General features: G+C 54.6%; 4 protein-coding genes across 7 annotated transcripts; 1 reads left to right on the top strand and 3 right to left on the bottom strand.

Moving 5' to 3' along the window:
• Nucleotides 1-14: 14 nt before the first annotated feature.
• Nucleotides 15-5491, bottom strand: H257_15869 (the record flags this gene model as incomplete). Of its 2 annotated transcripts, XM_009844135.1 has the most annotated exons (17): nt 15-146; nt 258-365; nt 423-1537; nt 1831-1907; nt 2030-2097; nt 2154-2251; nt 2316-2417; nt 2473-3003; nt 3065-3122; nt 3281-3585; nt 3643-3722; nt 3768-3852; nt 4355-4527; nt 4582-5074; nt 5143-5221; nt 5262-5321; nt 5370-5491. In XM_009844135.1, the coding sequence occupies 16 exons, from the start codon at nt 5489-5491 to the stop codon at nt 278-280; spliced, it is 3534 nt and encodes a 1177-aa protein (XP_009842437.1). In that variant the 3' UTR covers nt 15-146; nt 258-277. The 2 variants fall into 2 exon arrangements, with proteins under 2 accessions (XP_009842437.1, XP_009842436.1); XM_009844134.1 differs by having other exon boundaries at nt 15-365.
• Nucleotides 5492-5636: 145 nt separating this feature from the next.
• Nucleotides 5637-7111, bottom strand: H257_15868 (hypothetical protein). Its single transcript, XM_009844133.1, has one exon. It carries the CDS (start codon nt 7072-7074, stop codon nt 5773-5775), a length of 1302 nt encoding a protein of 433 aa, XP_009842435.1. The 5' UTR covers nt 7075-7111; the 3' UTR covers nt 5637-5772.
• A 1214-nt stretch (nt 7112-8325) lies between these two features.
• On the bottom strand, nt 8326-9351 carry H257_15867 (hypothetical protein). 3 transcript variants are annotated; one of them, XM_009844131.1, is made up of 4 exons: nt 9091-9351; nt 8763-9032; nt 8528-8712; nt 8326-8483 (listed from the first exon to the last, which is right to left on the bottom strand). In XM_009844131.1, the coding sequence occupies exons 1-4, from the start codon at nt 9287-9289 to the stop codon at nt 8460-8462; spliced, it is 678 nt and encodes a 225-aa protein (XP_009842433.1). In that variant the 5' UTR covers nt 9290-9351; the 3' UTR covers nt 8326-8459. The 3 variants fall into 3 exon arrangements, with proteins under 3 accessions (XP_009842433.1, XP_009842432.1, XP_009842434.1); XM_009844130.1 differs by having other exon boundaries at nt 8326-8456; XM_009844132.1 differs by having other exon boundaries at nt 8326-8712.
• A 797-nt stretch (nt 9352-10148) lies between these two features.
• Nucleotides 10149-15295, top strand: H257_15866 (hypothetical protein). The gene has a single exon (XM_009844129.1). The coding sequence runs from the start codon at nt 10167-10169 to the stop codon at nt 15249-15251; it is 5085 nt and encodes a 1694-aa protein (XP_009842431.1). The 5' UTR covers nt 10149-10166; the 3' UTR covers nt 15252-15295.
• Nucleotides 15296-16516: the final 1221 nt, after the last annotated feature.

The following is a 16516-nucleotide window of genomic DNA, read 5'->3' as shown; positions in this document are numbered from 1 at the left end:
ACGGAAGTGTAGGTCCAAGATCATGCAGTTCTACTATTAATAGTTTGCAACGGGGACGTCGAGAAAGCTACGTAGCTAGCTTACAGTAACCACTGAAAACGTTGCTGTACCATGAATCCGAGGGTTTTCTGATTGACCACTACCTACTGTATACCAACGATACAATAAGGTCGCGAAAGGCTCGGCCATTCAGAGGTAATGAAAGACCTTTAGATAGTAACAAAAGGTGATTTGCCAGGTCGTCCAATGCTACTTACTCGTTCTGGCCATTTCAACTCTAACGATATCCGTACGAAGACGACGGTGGCGGGGGGTCATATGGACCGGCGCGGTAGTTGGATCCTTGCGATCTGGCGGGGCCATACCTACACAAAACTCCAATAATGACCATATCTAGGCGGTGGCAATGATGGGTGGATTACGAAGGTGGCGGGGGGTCGTTGCGGTGGTCTGGTTGATGGTAGCTTGGATACCCGCCATACTCGGACGAGGGATGGCCATACGATCGAGGGGGGGGTGACTGCTGCGTGTACCCTTGAGTCGTCGGTCCTGCGTTGTAATACCCCGGAGACGACGACGACGGAGGCGGTGCGGTGGCGTATGGCTGCCGGGGTGGTGCGTACTCTTGGCTTCTGCCATATGACTGATGCGGCTGAGACGACTCATAACTCCGCTGTGGCGCATCGTACACATGTGGAGGGGGCTGGTTGTATGACGAAGCGGGCGGGTACGACGGCGGACTAGTCTGCTGGTACCCTCCTCCTCCGTACCCGCCTGGAGGTTGCCCATACGACGATGTAGGGGGTGGTGGGTGGTGGTGTTGGTGCTGGTCATGGTTGGGAGGGTACTGAGGTGGTGGATAAGACGATGGGGCGTTGTAGCTCGGAGGAGGAGCCTGATGTTGCTGGTGGTAGCTGCTCGGTTGGTACCCTCCATATGGTTGGTGTGGTTCATGATGGGGAGGGTACGATGGCGCGTCGTAGGATCCGGGAGGGGGTGCATTGTAAGCAGGACCACCACCACCGCCGTATGCTGGCTGAGCAGGAGCATACCCAGGCCCGCTTCCCCGGCCGTACTCTCCACCACCTCGACCAAACTCCCCTCGACCTCCACGACCGTCCCGTCCGCCTCCGAACCGACCCCCTCCACGCCCGCCGCCGCGTCCGCCAAAGTCGCCGCGTCCGCCGCCTCGTCCTCCAAAGTCGCCGCGTCCGCCGCCGCGACCTCCAAAGTCGCCGCGTCCGCCGCCGCGTCCTCCAAAGTCGCCACGTCCGCCGCCGCGACCTCTGCCGCCGTCTCGAAAGCCGTCCCCTCGGCCGCCGCGCCCGCCAAAGAAGCGACCGCCCCGGCCTCCACCCCGTCCGCCGTCGAACCCTCGTCCTCCTCGACCTCCGCGGCCTCCTCCAGGGTATCGTTGGTAGTCCTTCTTGATGGCGCTGACCTTCACTTCGACGCCGTGAATGGTAAGCGTCCCCGCGGACAGCGCATGGGCTGCTTGTCTGGATGTGGCGTAGTTGACGAAACCATAGCCATAGGGCTACCATGAAATACAGGTCAACATAGATATTGTCGATTGTGCTCAATCGAATGAACAGAATAACCAAATCGGCATACAATCGATAATCGACCAATCAAAACTCAGAAAAACGAATTAGGCGGCCAATCAAATCCACTCTTCGACCAATACTGAAATTAGTGTGACACTGGATGGCTTTTACATACAACAGTCAGTACAAAGAACAATCGATCAATAGATTTGGCGAATAATCAGCCCAAAAGTCAACCAAATATAGGGTAAAAGAATGACAATATAAATTCGGAAGACGGTACCGCTTCCTCGATCGGCTTGAGGCATCGACGGATGCTGGTGATAACTCCAAAGCAACTCATTTCCGCCTTGATCACGTCTACGTTTGTTGATGGGTCAACTATCTGATATATACCACTGGCATCAAATGCTATACATATATATATATAGATATCGTCATCAAGGTGTCAACTAAACAGTGATTTAGACTGTCACATATACCTTCGGTCATCCCGTGCATGACATTGCTCAAGTGCACCCCCGTGCCTTCGTACGTCTGTCGCAATTGCCTAACCAACAAACAAACATGTCACCACCTGTGACACCGTTCCCAACCATCACGTACTCGACAAGCGTAGGGTCCACGGGCGGTGGCATCGGAGACACAATCAGCGTCGTGTCGCCGATCGTATGCTCGGGGAGAGCAAACACAGCATTGAGAGTCTACTCGGCACAAGACATAGAATGCATCAGACCACAAACTAACGACGATGGAAGGAGGGATTACCGCCAGGTCGGCCAATGTCACGTCGCCCGAGCCAGAGTCCGCCGACCACGTCAGGCCTTGGACGCCGCCAATCGCTTCGAAATGACGGCGAATGTCGTCGCTCTGTCGCATGTGAGCCACCTCCTCCTACTCATTGCGGCGTAGATTCCATTCTTACCGTCTTGATCGACTTGGATGGGTCGCGGATGACGACCTTTGGAAGCTGCGTAGACGTACTTTCGTACGACACGCCATGGTATCCTTGTTGGTACTCCAGCAGCGGCGTTAAGGTGCCGGGCGGTGCTTGCGCAAGAATGCCTGCCGCCGCCACTGATGGGCCGAGCTCGGTCTCGTCGACAGGATCAAGGGATGCCGACGTGTGGGAAGTGGCAGTCGTAGGTTTCACGTATGGCACTTCTTCCTCCACTTCCCCTTCTTCCCATGCGTCCACTGGAACGGACGGACTCGATGAAGAATTCAAGGGTGTTGGAGCGTTGTCGACAGTCGCGTCATTGTCGTTCACGTGGACATGATGCTCAACACTAGCAGGTTCTGCTGGCTCGGTGTCACCATGCTTTGTGGTTTCCCCACCTCCAACCTCGGTTAAGTCCACCTGAGGTCTCTTGACATCATCGTGCTGCTCTTCCACCGGCGACTCGAGGTCGTCGGCAGCTTGGTTGTGTGCATGTTCACTCATGTCCTGTGCTTCCTACACACGCGACATGGTCATCCTCCTTTTCTCCTCAGAGTGTCATCTCTCTCGTAGCTACCATGTCGTCCAGTTCGGAGGATACAATTGTGATGCAACCAAACACCGATCGCTTGGTGCTGAAAACCCTCCAATATGGCGGATCGATATGATTGGCCAAAAATAAACCAATCAAAAGCCTCCCAACCTCCACCACATTGCCACGACGACGAGACCAAGGACATGTTACATGATCAATCCATTGCCGCCTAGCTCCACTCCGTGCTTCTTGTCTCACTTGGACTCACAGCTTGCTTGCTTGCGCCAGCGACGGCCAGTGCGCAAAATCGCCGCTTTCCACTTGTCACTAAATGTCCAAAATCGATCTCGTGCGACACCGTGCCGCCACTCCAGCGAAATGTCAAACCCTATCGCATGCTGCTTGTCATCCGTCGACACTTGGGCACGTGCCAGCGCGTGAAACAGCACAGTACGACGTAATCCTTGTTCGTTCGTAGTTGTCGCCACGAGTTCGTATGTGCGACACGGTGTAGACAATGATCCATCATCCCCCACGTGTTCTTCACGAATTGCAATCCCCATCTACACCTCCATCCCATGAAAACACATGAATTCATCCATCCTTGTAGCCTAAGGTACCTCGGCCGATTCAAGCAAGGCGGCACTGTCCACGATGCGGCGGTGCACATCATCCATGGACGCGCAATGACCAGTCGATACTAACATATCAAGTAAGTGGCATCTAATGTTATTTCGTAGCATACCTGCAGGGAATGACTGGGGGAGGTGAAATGTCAGCGCTTGGCGGCGCTTGGCTTCTCGTCGCTTGGCGAGAACTTTGTGGCCATGCTACATATTGTGAATTCGCTTTATTGTCGATTTGATATACACATTTGGGGAGGGGATCGCGCCGACCAAACCGATCCACAATCGATCTGATTGGTTGAATTTCATTGAGAAATGGGTTTTGATTGGCTAGTCATTTTGAGCTCATCTGAAGTAGCCAATCAAATCGATTTAAATTCCAACCCCACAACACAATTTCACTCGAAAGCACAATCAACAACTACCAATATTCGAGCAGCGGTTTGTCGTCGACTCAATAATCACGCTAACGTTCTGATTGGTTGAATATATAACTGTCTTTCTTTAAGAACCAATCAAATCCACTCAAAAAATTGGATTAGCCAATAGAGTCGATTCGTCCGGAAATCTGTACAGAATCGATATGTGACATCGTCCAATGTATGTATGTACAGCAAACATACAAGGACGCCTTCCACATGCTAAATATAAACAAGATAACAAGGACCGTATCGTAGCTCTTTTTTCTGCGACATAAGGACAGGACCTCGTTGGGGGTGGTTGATCCGTACGTGGTAAAGGACCACGCGAGGCCCCATCGCGTGGTGCGCCCCTGGAGGAACTCGGTCGTGCGCATGTTGGGAATGCCGTGAGATCGCAAGATGGCGAGCAGCGGTCGAAGCGAACTCTTGCGGCCGATTAGAGAGGTATACCATCGCACTACCCCACGTCACAGATGCGATAAGTTATGATGGGAACGGACGAAGATATTACCTTGGGACGTGAGCAGTAGGCTGTCTTGGATCATGCGTGTAACGAAGGCAACTTCGCCGCCGGGGGTCGTCATCTCGCTGGCCGACCCCGTGCAGGCAGTTCGCGGGTTCGTGTCGGCTTGGTCAATTGAGTCGAAGAATGGGGGATTGCACATGGTAAAGAGGACGGGGCCATCGTGGCGGCAGCGTCGCTGGATGGACGCCGTCGGAAGAATCGACGCATCATGCCCGTCCGCGACTGTCTCCAGATGGATCACATGTTCGAGATGGTTGGAGCGGAGGTTGGCAGCGGCGTATTCGATGGACTCTGCGTCGATGTCTGTCGCGAGGAAGCGCCACTGGTTGAGCGAATGGCCGAGCAACGGGTAAATGACGGAGGCGCCAGTGCCAATGTCAACACCCCAGATGGGAGCGTCCTCGGTAGACACGTAGGACGACTGGGAGAACAAGATCAAGTCTTCGATCCAGTGGATGTAGTTGAGGCGATTTGGGAGCTACAACAGATATGTTGTTGGGGTCGCTTTGGAAGGGGCTCATGATGGGGTGGTGGGCGTTACTGTACCGGAGGACACAACCGATTCAGGGGAACATGCCACGTCGTGATGCCAAAGTCGCGGTGCAGCAGCGCTCTCGTTAGTTCTCTACACGAGTCATGACGATCGAGTGACAAACACAACGCACCTTGCTGCTTGAGGATCGCTCCACTTCAACGTGGTATGACCAATGTTCGATTCGTGGACACTAATTAGATCGTAAGGACGCATCATGCATGGACTGCTTTGCACGTACTACGGCTGTAACGAAGGATACGCCTTTGCTAGAGCTTTGAAGTCGGGTGGGTTTCTGTACATGTTCCTTGGATGGATGCCATCGTTGTTCACGTCGGTCCGCTTGCGCTTTTCGCCACGCATGATGAATCAACTTACCAAGCCACATCACCCATTGGCTCATCCAAGCAAGATAATAACCAATCAAATAAAACGCAGAAAATTGGGATCGTGATCGCCATTGGCTCATCCGAGAAATATATTAACTTAATCAAATCACTACAATAAATTTGGGATAAATTGATTTTATTAATAGTATTAAACCTACACGTAGTACTATTACTATTTTAATAGTACTGAGTACTAGTAGTACACAATTCATAGTATTTACTATAATAGGAGATATATTTTATTTGCATGTCGCCTTAAACATCCATTGCCATAAAGGATGACGTTTCGTCGTCGAGTTCGTGCCACTCGTCTGCATGGGTTGCCCAATGGTTGACCCAGAAATACTTGGCCTGCATCACCAGGACGTCGCTCATCATGCCACGAAACACGCGATGCTTGCGAATGCGTTGTACCCACCGACACAAGCGATGCCGCAGCGCTAGCTTCAGCTCGGCGTTGCGGGACAACTCGGCCTCGATGCTTCTTTGACGCGCTGCCAAGTGCAGCTCGGGTACTTTCGATAGCACTTGCCGAAACAGTTTGCGCTTGAACACTAGTCGCCTGAAAGGTTGGATCATGCAACGCAGCGCGGCGAGATGGCGCGGTTCCAGGCGGCGCATCTTAGTGGCCATGGCGGCACTCGTCCAGCCAAACTCGAGACCGCAGTAGCATTGCACCCAGTCACACCCATCGCCCTTGACTAAGTGCAGCCCACACGACTCGCACTCGACGACTTGGTCCGTTGGAGCGACGCCGCCACATGGACCGCCGTCGTGATGGCCTGCCACGTGGCATGAAAAACACACTGCGGCGTTGCAGCATAAGGTGAGAATGAGCGGATTTGTTCGACGGAGGCGGAGGTACAGGGTCGCGCGGCGCTCTCTGTCGTCAATCAGCTGCACCAAGTACTCCAAAATGATATCGCCTAGCTGGCCAAATGTGGTTTGAGCAAACGCAACAACGTCGGCCGCCGACAGTTGATGGTTGCAATACGCCCGACCTAGTTCGCGAAGGCGAGGGATGTGTGCCGCCAACGTCGGCAGCATTTTGATCGGCGGCACGCTGGATACATGTGGCGGAAGTTGGCTACGATTGATATGACAGCTTGGGCACTTGACGTCGCAGGAGCGCTCCACCTTGTCGCAAAATTGACTCAACACGTCGTCGAATTTCGGCGCAAAAGCAGCTAGGCGGTTGTGCCAGCGCCGCAAATTCACAGGGACGAGGCACGTGGGACAGTTGAGTTTGGCCAGTACCCCAGGAATCACGCTGGCCGTGCGCACGGTGATGTACGTGTGCGTGCATGCAGTGCACATGGTGGCCGAGCACGACCGACCGCAGATTAGTGTCACCGCGTCGGACAGGTCGCATTCATTCAAGCACACGTCGCACACAAAAACGTTGCACGTGTCGTCCCCATCGGACGAGCTGCATGCGGTGGCGGGACTCATCACGCCCTCAGAAGACTTTGCGAGGACAGCATCGGAACAGTCGACATGCAAGTCATCAGTTGGCTTCCGCCGGTGGAGCGAAGGGGCGGCGATCTCAATGTCCATGCTGGAGGAATGGCGAAAAATGCACAATGCAGTCGAGGTATTATGGATGGTGGTTTGTTGTTGTTGCGATCTTTCCACGGTGCATGAATGAGGGTCCCTCGTTTGAGTGATGGTCTTCAGGTTTTTCGAAAAACTCGGGAATTTTACATGGAAATTAGCGACCTACTAGTACTACGATAAAAAGCCTACGAAATACGAAGAATTATTTCTATTAATAGAAATAATTCTTCATATTCAAGCTTCCACCATACTAGTACAATATTGTCACGTTGCTGCATCCTTCGTAGGAGACTTTTGAAGTGGCGTCGAGCTCCATCCATGCCATCATGCACGTCCCTCCTCCTCCCCCAGTGCCATGTTCATGTGTTTTGACGAATGCCATCAATCCGTCTAGGAAACTCTGCCGTGGACCTGTTCAGAAGCCATGGCACGCACATGATGACAGTGGTCATCGCGATGCAGTCAAGCATGCATAACGTTATGGTTGCAGCATTGGATTTCCATCTCATGTACACGAATGACACAAGCCTGACGATGACGTCATATTGTTCATGTCCATGGAGGTGTAAGGAAGGTTACATCGTTTGTGCTCGCCAATGCATCCGCCTTTATATGGGGCGGCTGGGGAGCATATGTAGTAGGGAACATGGGGAAGGTCAAAGCCCGTGATACTGTACCTCCCTACCTATTGGATTTACAGATGGAGTCTCTCCCCTCCCTGGGGCCCCTAGGGGAAATATCGGAACATGGGAAAACTATTCACTGTCAATTACTAGTATCCGCTAACGTTAACGTTAATAATTTTACAGAACTATATCAAGGGGATTTGTTCCATACTACTACTATTAGCAATATTAATATTACACTTGTGATTGAATACCTACTGTTACCAGTATGGCCGCTATACTCGTGAAGAAGTTGGAGCCCCCCAAAGCACCAGTAAAATGAACTTAGCCCTTTTAGAACTATGGGGCATCCGAAGGGTTTACGCTTGGAAGTGCTTCCTCCCCATTATTTCGCCAAAACTCCATAGGGATTGCAGTTCCATGCTTTGTAAATTACACTTAACGTTATGTACATAACGTAATGTCAACCCAGCCCAAGATTACTACTGTACGTACTAGTATTAGTAGTGGTAGTAGTTGGCATCGTGATCGAATGATGGTCTCCAGAGTGTAGATCTGAAATACGCCAGTGAACACCACCTCTACGTAGTAGTTCGTGCTGCTAACTGCAGTTGCTTGCGACAAGCATGAATGAAACCTAGTCCTCCATTAGGTTTCGTGCTTTACTCGCTTTTTACTGCGGGACGCTTGATCACTATTGGCCTGAATGGCGGCGCCGTCGTCCTTGTCGGGCTGGACGTCTCCTCCCCCTGGCCGCTATCAGAGGGTGTCATTATCCTCGACCTTCCACAGTCGGATTAATCTACATCCGACAAGCTACGGCATACCTGGTCGCCGTTTTCTAGCGCTTTCGCGGCCGTGGTCGCCAGCCGGTGTCGGTTCGGCCCCTTCCTGTGAATCTTGTACCCAAACACGCGAGGTACGTATAGGTGCGTCGACGGCGGCGGCTCCAAGTTGCTGTATGTCAAGAAGAACAAATGTGGAAATGTCGAGCCAAAGTACGCGCCGTCAACTACGCAACCATGAGGGATAGGCAGAACCTCAACAAGATGGGCAACGTACTCGTTGTGCTTTCAAAGTCCACGGACGGGGTGTACAGGTCTCTGCATTTGGGGCAATACACCTTCATCTCGGCTTTCTTTGGTTCGTCGTACATGCCTGCTGGGACGACTGGTTGGCCGTCGCAAAGGGCGCGCGGGCAGAACCCAAAGTCGCCGTCCCGGAACTTCTTCAGCATGGCGTCGAGGCCGTGGCTTGTGATGATGTATCGCGCGTGGATTAGTCCATAGAGCTCGGCCGCGCACGACGGAACGTCGTCGTCGTACGGGATATCTATTGCGCCAAGGATGAGACATCGACTCGTACCTCCGCATCACGTAATTGCACACACCTGTAAGGTCGAGGATGATGTTCAATGCATCTTGGTAGTTGCTGACCATGGCACGCAGCCCGTAAAGGTTGAATGAATCCTCAATGTACGCCAGGTTGATCTCGCAGAAGTATTCGTTCCCGGGCAGACCACAGAACCATTGAGACCACTTCTCTTCCTCTTCCTCGTACTCGTCGCCTTCAGATGCCATCCTCGCCATAGAGTGTTGTGCCCCGATACACCAAGGAAAAGAGGGGGAGGGCCACTCCACCAGTCTTTTCACGGTATAATTAATTCGAGTCAAATTGGTTTTTAATCGACTTTTCATTTTAACCAATCACATGTCACGATTTCAAAACGATCCAACCTGCTGCGATTTGCGCGCGAACGACGGTAGCGACGAGGACGTCCGTGGCCCAACGACACGTCCCCTCCGCATGCATGAAGGACAAGGGGGTATGTAACGACATGATGACTCACCCGTGCAGCAGGCTAGGGGGAATGGGGAACTCCTGGCGCTACTTTCATCCGACAATGATGGGAACCAAACTGTGATGAATGTGCTCTGGAAAGTTGTCCGAAGTACAATGATCCGCGGTACATAGTATGTGAGTTATGCATGATGTGTGGGGGTAAAAGTTGAGTTGTTTGTGTGGAGCGGAGGCTTGGCCACCAACTACCGTTCATGTCAGGCACGACGCATCACCTGGACGCTTGGCTCGACAAAGGATCGAATCTACAGTTATGGAAAGGATGTGTGTGTATCATGCCAAGAGTAATACGACGTGCTTGCCGGTCGCTGCTCCAGGCTGCAAGTCCACAGAAGGCGGAACGAAGAATGATGCCAACGACCGATGGCATTCTCCTTCTTCGACTAGTACGGTATGCTTCATGCATCCACGCATGGGCTCTGATCCTTCCGATCAGCACTGTACATATACAGTACCCATCGTCTGCTCCATTGATATGCGACCTAGCAGCACCGGAGAGCGCGAGAGATTTGTGACCCTCGAATACCCGCTCGTGATTGGCTGGTTAAAATACTTGAGAAAGTGGCACGTTGCTTAATCCTTGTTTGGTCCGATTACTGCCGACTGATGCAGAACTACCGGGCCATGAAGAAGAAGCCCAGTAGGGGTGGCGGGGGATCTTCCATACCAGAGAAGGACAAGTCAAACCCCTCCAATGGACTACCCGTTCGGTCTGCGGACTCGAGCTTTCTCAAGGAGAACGATAGATTGACATCATCTGCGTCCAATGACAGTCGACGCCATGCACGAAGCAACGCTACCTCTCGCTCGGATCGATCGTTGAACGACAGCGGCATGTCTGATCGACGAGTGGTATCCAATGGGTCGTGGAATAGCAACGCTGGAAACAATACCGATCGTCGCGTCGCCTCCAACGCTTCTATGAATGCCGCCGACAACGACCGCGGTGTACGACGTCCTCCCCGAACCAATGCATTATTACCCCAAGACATGCCCAGAACCAAACCTGTTGGACCTTCTGTGGACATGCAGGAACCGGAGCCGACGCCGTCCACGAACCAATACGATCTTATTTGGCATCAAGGGGACCTCGCGTTGCAGTTTTCGCTCAACGCCAAGCACCGGATCGCCATTTGTCAGATCGAAACCAACTTGCCCAAGGAAACCACCGCCGGGTTAGCGTCGGCATCGCTCGGCGACGTGCTAGTGGCGCTCAACTGGGAAGACGTGACCGCGTTGTCCCCAGGTGACGTGCAGCGCCGCCTCAATCACGCGGACTTGCCCATGACATTAACCTTCCAGAGCTTGTCCCAGCAGCCTGCGATTTCCCGGTTGAAGCGCGCGCCGTCTCTGAGCCGCATGCCGCCGCTCCAGGCGAATGAGTTCGAAGCCGTGTGGACGTCGGGGCGTCTCGGCGTGGTCATTGCATGTGACGCTGCGGGTCGACCGGTGGTTCGCGAATATGCCAAGGAGGCGAGCACGGACCCAGGCGTGTCTGAGATACAGCCCAAGGACGAACTCATCTTTGTGAACGACATCGCAGTAGGCGAAATCGGGTATGACCAAGCCATTGCAGCGCTACGACATGCCCAGAAACCAGTGTTGCTGCGGTTTCGACGCGACGCCGAAGGGGGGCAGCCAAGAAGGCAGCGCGAGCTGGCCCCTACTTCAGGTCGCCCGTCGCATCCTCCACAGCCTCCACAACCAGGCAAGCCCAGCCATGGACGCTCAAGTAGCCCCAAGATAGACACGTATGCTGTGGTGTGGCGCGAAGGGCCACTGGGTCTTGTGCTCAAGAAGAACGACGTCGACGACATTTATATCAAGGAGCTCAAGAAGAAAGGGGTGGCGCTGCTCCATCAAGCCATCATGTCTGAAGGCGACGTGCTGGTGTCCATCACGGGTGTACTCACGAAATCGCTGGGCTTCACCGGTACGGTAGATTTCCTGAAAGCCGTACAAAAGCCAGTGGAACTCGTGTTTCAGCCGATAAAACAGACTGCGGGCCAGCAGGAGCACACCCACCGCCGCGAGTCCTCCGTCGCAGTGTCGAACGACGTAGCGGCCAAGTACATGACGTCCAGAAGCAGCAAACACATCCCAAGTGCCACCGCCACACAAACGTACGATGTGATTTGGCACCGAGGGAAGCTCGCGCTGTCGCTTCGATATGCATCGTCGAACCGAACGGTCATTCGAAAAATCACATCGGGGGACCTTGAAACCACGGCCAACGTGGAAGCGGCCGCCGTCGGCGACGTCTTGGTAGCCATCAATTGGGACGACATGACGTCGGCTCCGTACGAACACGTCGTGGCTCGTCTCAAAGAGCGGGATTTCCCGTTGACGCTGACGTTCAAACGGTCAACGTCCGACCAAACCACGTCACAGATGCTGCCTCCAGGGGAGTTTCAAGTGACGTGGCGCGATGGCAAGTTGGGCGTCCGCATTCATTGCGACCCCGACGGCCGCGCCATGGTGCGCGAAAGGACCGAGCCAACGACCGACCCCGACTTGGCCCAAATCCAAGCGGGCGATGAGCTCGCGTTCGTCAACGGTCTCCGCGTGCGGACGATCGGGTACTCGGACGCGCTGGTGGAGATGAAGAAACCCAAGCCGATCCAACTGCGTTTTCGACGCCGACGGGTCTCGTCGTCCACCCGCCTCGACACGGCGACCCCCCCCTCCGCCCCTGCCTCGGCCTTGGAACCCGCGGAAGTGGATTTGGATAGTGTCTACCCATCGGTCGAGTCACCGAGGCAGTCGCTCGCGGTCGCTGCCGCCGTCCAAGATGAAATGTACTCGGTCGATTGGACGGGCGGGTCGTTGGGAATCTCCCTTCGCATGAATGATCAGAGTGAGATCTTCATCGCGCAGCTCACGGGAAGGGGACTGGCTCTAGAGTGCCCCGAGATGGCCGTGGGTGATCTACTCGTGGGCGTTATGGGAGTCCCCACCACACCATTGGGCTTGGCGGGGACCGTCGATTTCCTCAAGTGCATCCAAAAGCCAGCGGTGCTGACGTTTTTGCGAAGGACCAGCAACGCCTTGCCGCCCCAAGAGATGCCGGCAAAGGACGGCGCGCAGACGCCAGTGTTGGAGTCGGGTCCACTTGCCCCTGAACCCCCCCTTTCGCCGCCGCCGCTCGTGGTTTCAGCGCCCCCTAAACCCCCCCTTTCGCCACCGCCACTGGTGGTTTCAGCGCCCCCTGAAACCCTTCCGTCGTTGCCATCTCCCCTTCCAACCACCGAAGACAAAGCCGAGCATTCATCGTGGTCGTTTGCGCGGGACTCGAGTTTGGACCATGGCTCGATGCCACTGTCGCCATCCAACCAACTCAACATATCCCTTGGAGCATCCAGCAGCAGAACCGGTCAAATCGTCATGTCTCCCCACGAGGTACCCGACAGGACCACCCCACCTGAAACACCGCCAATGACGCTACTCCAACGACCAGTCTCGACCCCTCCACAGTTGATGCTGTCGCCTCTTCAACACGTATCGTTCGGCCCTCAGACGACTCCCCCCACAAGTGCATCGTCTGTTGACCCCACGCCGACGTCGCCGGCGCATCATGCGATGCCACCCCCCCACGCCACCCCACCAGACTCTCCAACAACCCACCGCGCGCCTTCGATTGTCATTTTCAGACCGATACCAACTCGTCAAGTCGTAGCCTCACCCACCCACTCTGTCTCGAGTGACCCGGTGGTGTCGCCCCAAATCTCGTTCAACGAACCAACGCCTCAAAGTACGTCCATTGTCGTGTCCCAATCGGCCAACACGACGTCGTCATCCGCGTGGGGCCAAGAGCCCGCCACTCCCCCCGGCACGCCGCCAACCCAGTCCATGATGGAACCGTACTTTACGTATGCTGACCCGACACAACCCCCCTCGGCATTGGTCCTTCCTTCTACCCCCGCCCTGCCCCCTGCTGCTCAACAACAGACTCCCCCCCCAACCTTGCTGAGGACGGAGCCGCCCTCTGTCGGAGCCATTGAGCCACCTGCTGCTGCTTTTGCCGCCCCAGTTGGCACGACCATACTGCCGACAGCAGGAACTCCACCTATTACCCCGCCGCCGTCGACGTCGTCGTTACCTCCGATGCCCACCCTCGACCTGTCAAATCCCCCCGATGTTTCTTCTCCCCGTGATGTGTACTTTGACGATCGAGGAGCCAGCATTGCCGACTTGCCCGACTTCCCCCGCGACACCACTTTTTCCGAAGATAGCTTTGCGTACAAGTTGCCCCGACACGACCGAGTGTTCGAAGTGCCGTACACGGACGTGTCCAGTCAGGATCTGACGCAAACACCATCCTTCGAATACGACCGTGCCCACCGGAACGATGCCGACGGCGGCGAGTATGGGTACGAAGTCGTTGAAAGTGAATTTTCAAGTCCGCGGGAGCTGCCCACGCCGCCGTCTACTTCGTCGGTGGAATGGGACATTGCAAGGGAAAACCTCACGCCAACCCACCACACTCCGACCGCCGCCACGTCCATGGTGCCGCTGTACGGCTGCCAAATGTCCACCTCTCAAAGCGACGCGTCCTCCCTCGACAGCTTGGACCTGTCCGACTACCAGTCGTCGTCCGGGTCGTTCTCGTCGTCGTCGGCAGCAGACATTCTGTCTAGTAGGTCCATGACAATAGACTTTTTACCTGGTCACGCGCCGCTGCGTCGATCGCATTCCGACTCGCACTACGCTACTGCTACTACTGCTGCTGCTAATGCTGCTATTCCTCCTCATCTTTCGACGGTGTCACTGGAAGACGACGACGTCGACATTGATGACATTGACGATGATGATTCGATCCAAGAGGATTACTCGACGAGTGCGCCTGAAGACATGCCGATCCTGTCGACGTCGTCTCGGTCGATGTCTGCGCGGTCGATTTCGTCCGTGTCGACGCCGCCGCCGTCGACGCATGCCACGGCCGCCGATCGAGATTCCACAACCAACGACCCCAAAACGCTGTACTCGATCCTGTGGCGCGGCGGGCCGCTGGGACTCGCCATCAAACGCAACAAGAACGACGAGATTTCCGTCAAAGCGCTCACGGGGGGCGGCCTCGCGGGCAACTCGGACATCATCCAACCACGCGATGTGCTCGTCCAATGCGGTACCACGATCGTGCAGTACAGTACGCTGCCAGAAACGTCTCGGGTGCTCAAACACGCCAAGACGCCCGTGTCGCTTGTGTTTTTACGGCGGCAACAGCAGACTGCGCGCCACAGCGGCGCGAGCTCGGCCAGTGTACCGACGCTGGACATGTCGACGAGTAGCTATGACAATGCGCTGGGGGGAATATTTGGCGGCGGAAGCTCGAGTAGCAGCGTCTCGGATGGATTACTGGATCCGGCAACGCCACGACGGGGCAGCATATACATGCCCAAGCGCTTGACGTCGTCGAATAAACACTCGACAGTGTACTCGATCGTATGGGAAGGCGGACCCCTTGGTATTGCCGTGACCAAGAACAGCGACGACGAGAACTGCGTCATGCGGCTGACGGGCGACGGACTGGCGGCGCAGTCGACCATCATCCGCGTCGGCGATGTGCTCATGGCCGCGGGGGACGTCCAAGTGTCCAAAGTGTCGCTGACCGCTGCCATGCACGTGATTCAGCTGGCCCGCAAGCCCACGTTTCTCGTGTTTCGGCGAATGGGCGACGACGAAGACGTATAAGTTAACATGAGTCCATGTGAAATGTTCATATATGTTTAATCTCCAGAGCAACTGCCCACCGTGGTGATAGCCAACATCATATTGATTTTACGGCAAACTCGGTCAACGTAGTGGTTACTTGTACTCACCACATGATCACGCAGTCACGGAAGACTGAGCGAAGCAGTGGACCACACCACCGAGTAGGATGTTTCGAAGTGGGCTGGGTTGGTGATGTGTGGATGAACGACTTGTGCTGTGAGCCAAGGGATCGGTGGTTGATGTCAGGGGGGGGCTGCCGCCGTTTGTTGGGAGCTGTCAAGGTGCCCAAGATGTGGTAGACGAAGTGCCCGAGCCCTGGGGTTATTGGCGGGGCAGGCGAGAGGAGACGCCTTGGCTGGGTGTGTCTGTCTGTACCAAGACAGAATCGAGAACCGATTCGGCTATGGCGGTTTCTCCCGCGTCGTCAAAGGTAAGCGCTGTAGGCAGGGCGGAAGTCAGTCATCGTGCACTCGTCTTGATCCGAGGAATCATTCGCCATGTTGTCGGAGACTCACAGAGGAATAGTTGGTGGAGCTGATTGATGGTAGCAAGGATGAAGAGGCGATCAAAAGCTGACACGGTGCTCACAAAGGACGACGAAGCAGATCATGCCACTTCAGAGCCGCCGTCAATGTTGAGGCTATCTACAGCTGATAAGCTGCCAAACGATGAGCCTGCCGCCATGCGGCGGAGTCCTTGACGTTCATGTTGCAACTGGGGCAGTACACAAGTGAGAATATTCATTGAGCAGTATGGTCGTATTCCAAGTAACAGTGTTGTTGTGAGATCGCCGTGATTTGACAACAGTGGCTTGGGTAATGTGCGGGTGAAAAGCGATGCCAAGTGCCGTGTCTTCCGCCCAATTCACAACATAAATTTGGGCATTGGGATCGTAATTCGGCTGGACTACATACTGGTGTGCTTGACTCTGGTGACTTGTAGGTACTCAACGGCGGTGTTCTGTGCTGAGCAAGGTTCGACGCCAAACCAACCTACTCGTCGAGCGGCCTTCGACTGCTTTGGGCTTGCAACTGGGCCAAGTCATTAGTTGATGGTGAGGCGATTCCATCGGTGACATGCATGTAGGGGATCGTGCGAAATCAGTGGGGTGGATGCGCTGGTTGCGTTCTTATGACGCTTTCCGCACAAATGATCGCTCCGAAATTCAGCCAATCAAACCTAATTATTGTGATTTAAGCGAACCAATCAAGTCACAGAATTCAAATCCGCAGAGGCACGGCTCC

Source organism: Aphanomyces astaci (assembly GCF_000520075.1).
Source record: "Aphanomyces astaci strain APO3 unplaced genomic scaffold supercont1.76, whole genome shotgun sequence".
NCBI classification, from domain to species: Eukaryota; Oomycota; class Saprolegniomycetes; order Saprolegniales; family Verrucalvaceae; genus Aphanomyces; species Aphanomyces astaci.
The sequence above is the reverse complement of the archived record's forward strand: the minus strand, read 5'-3'. Positions and strand labels throughout refer to the sequence as shown.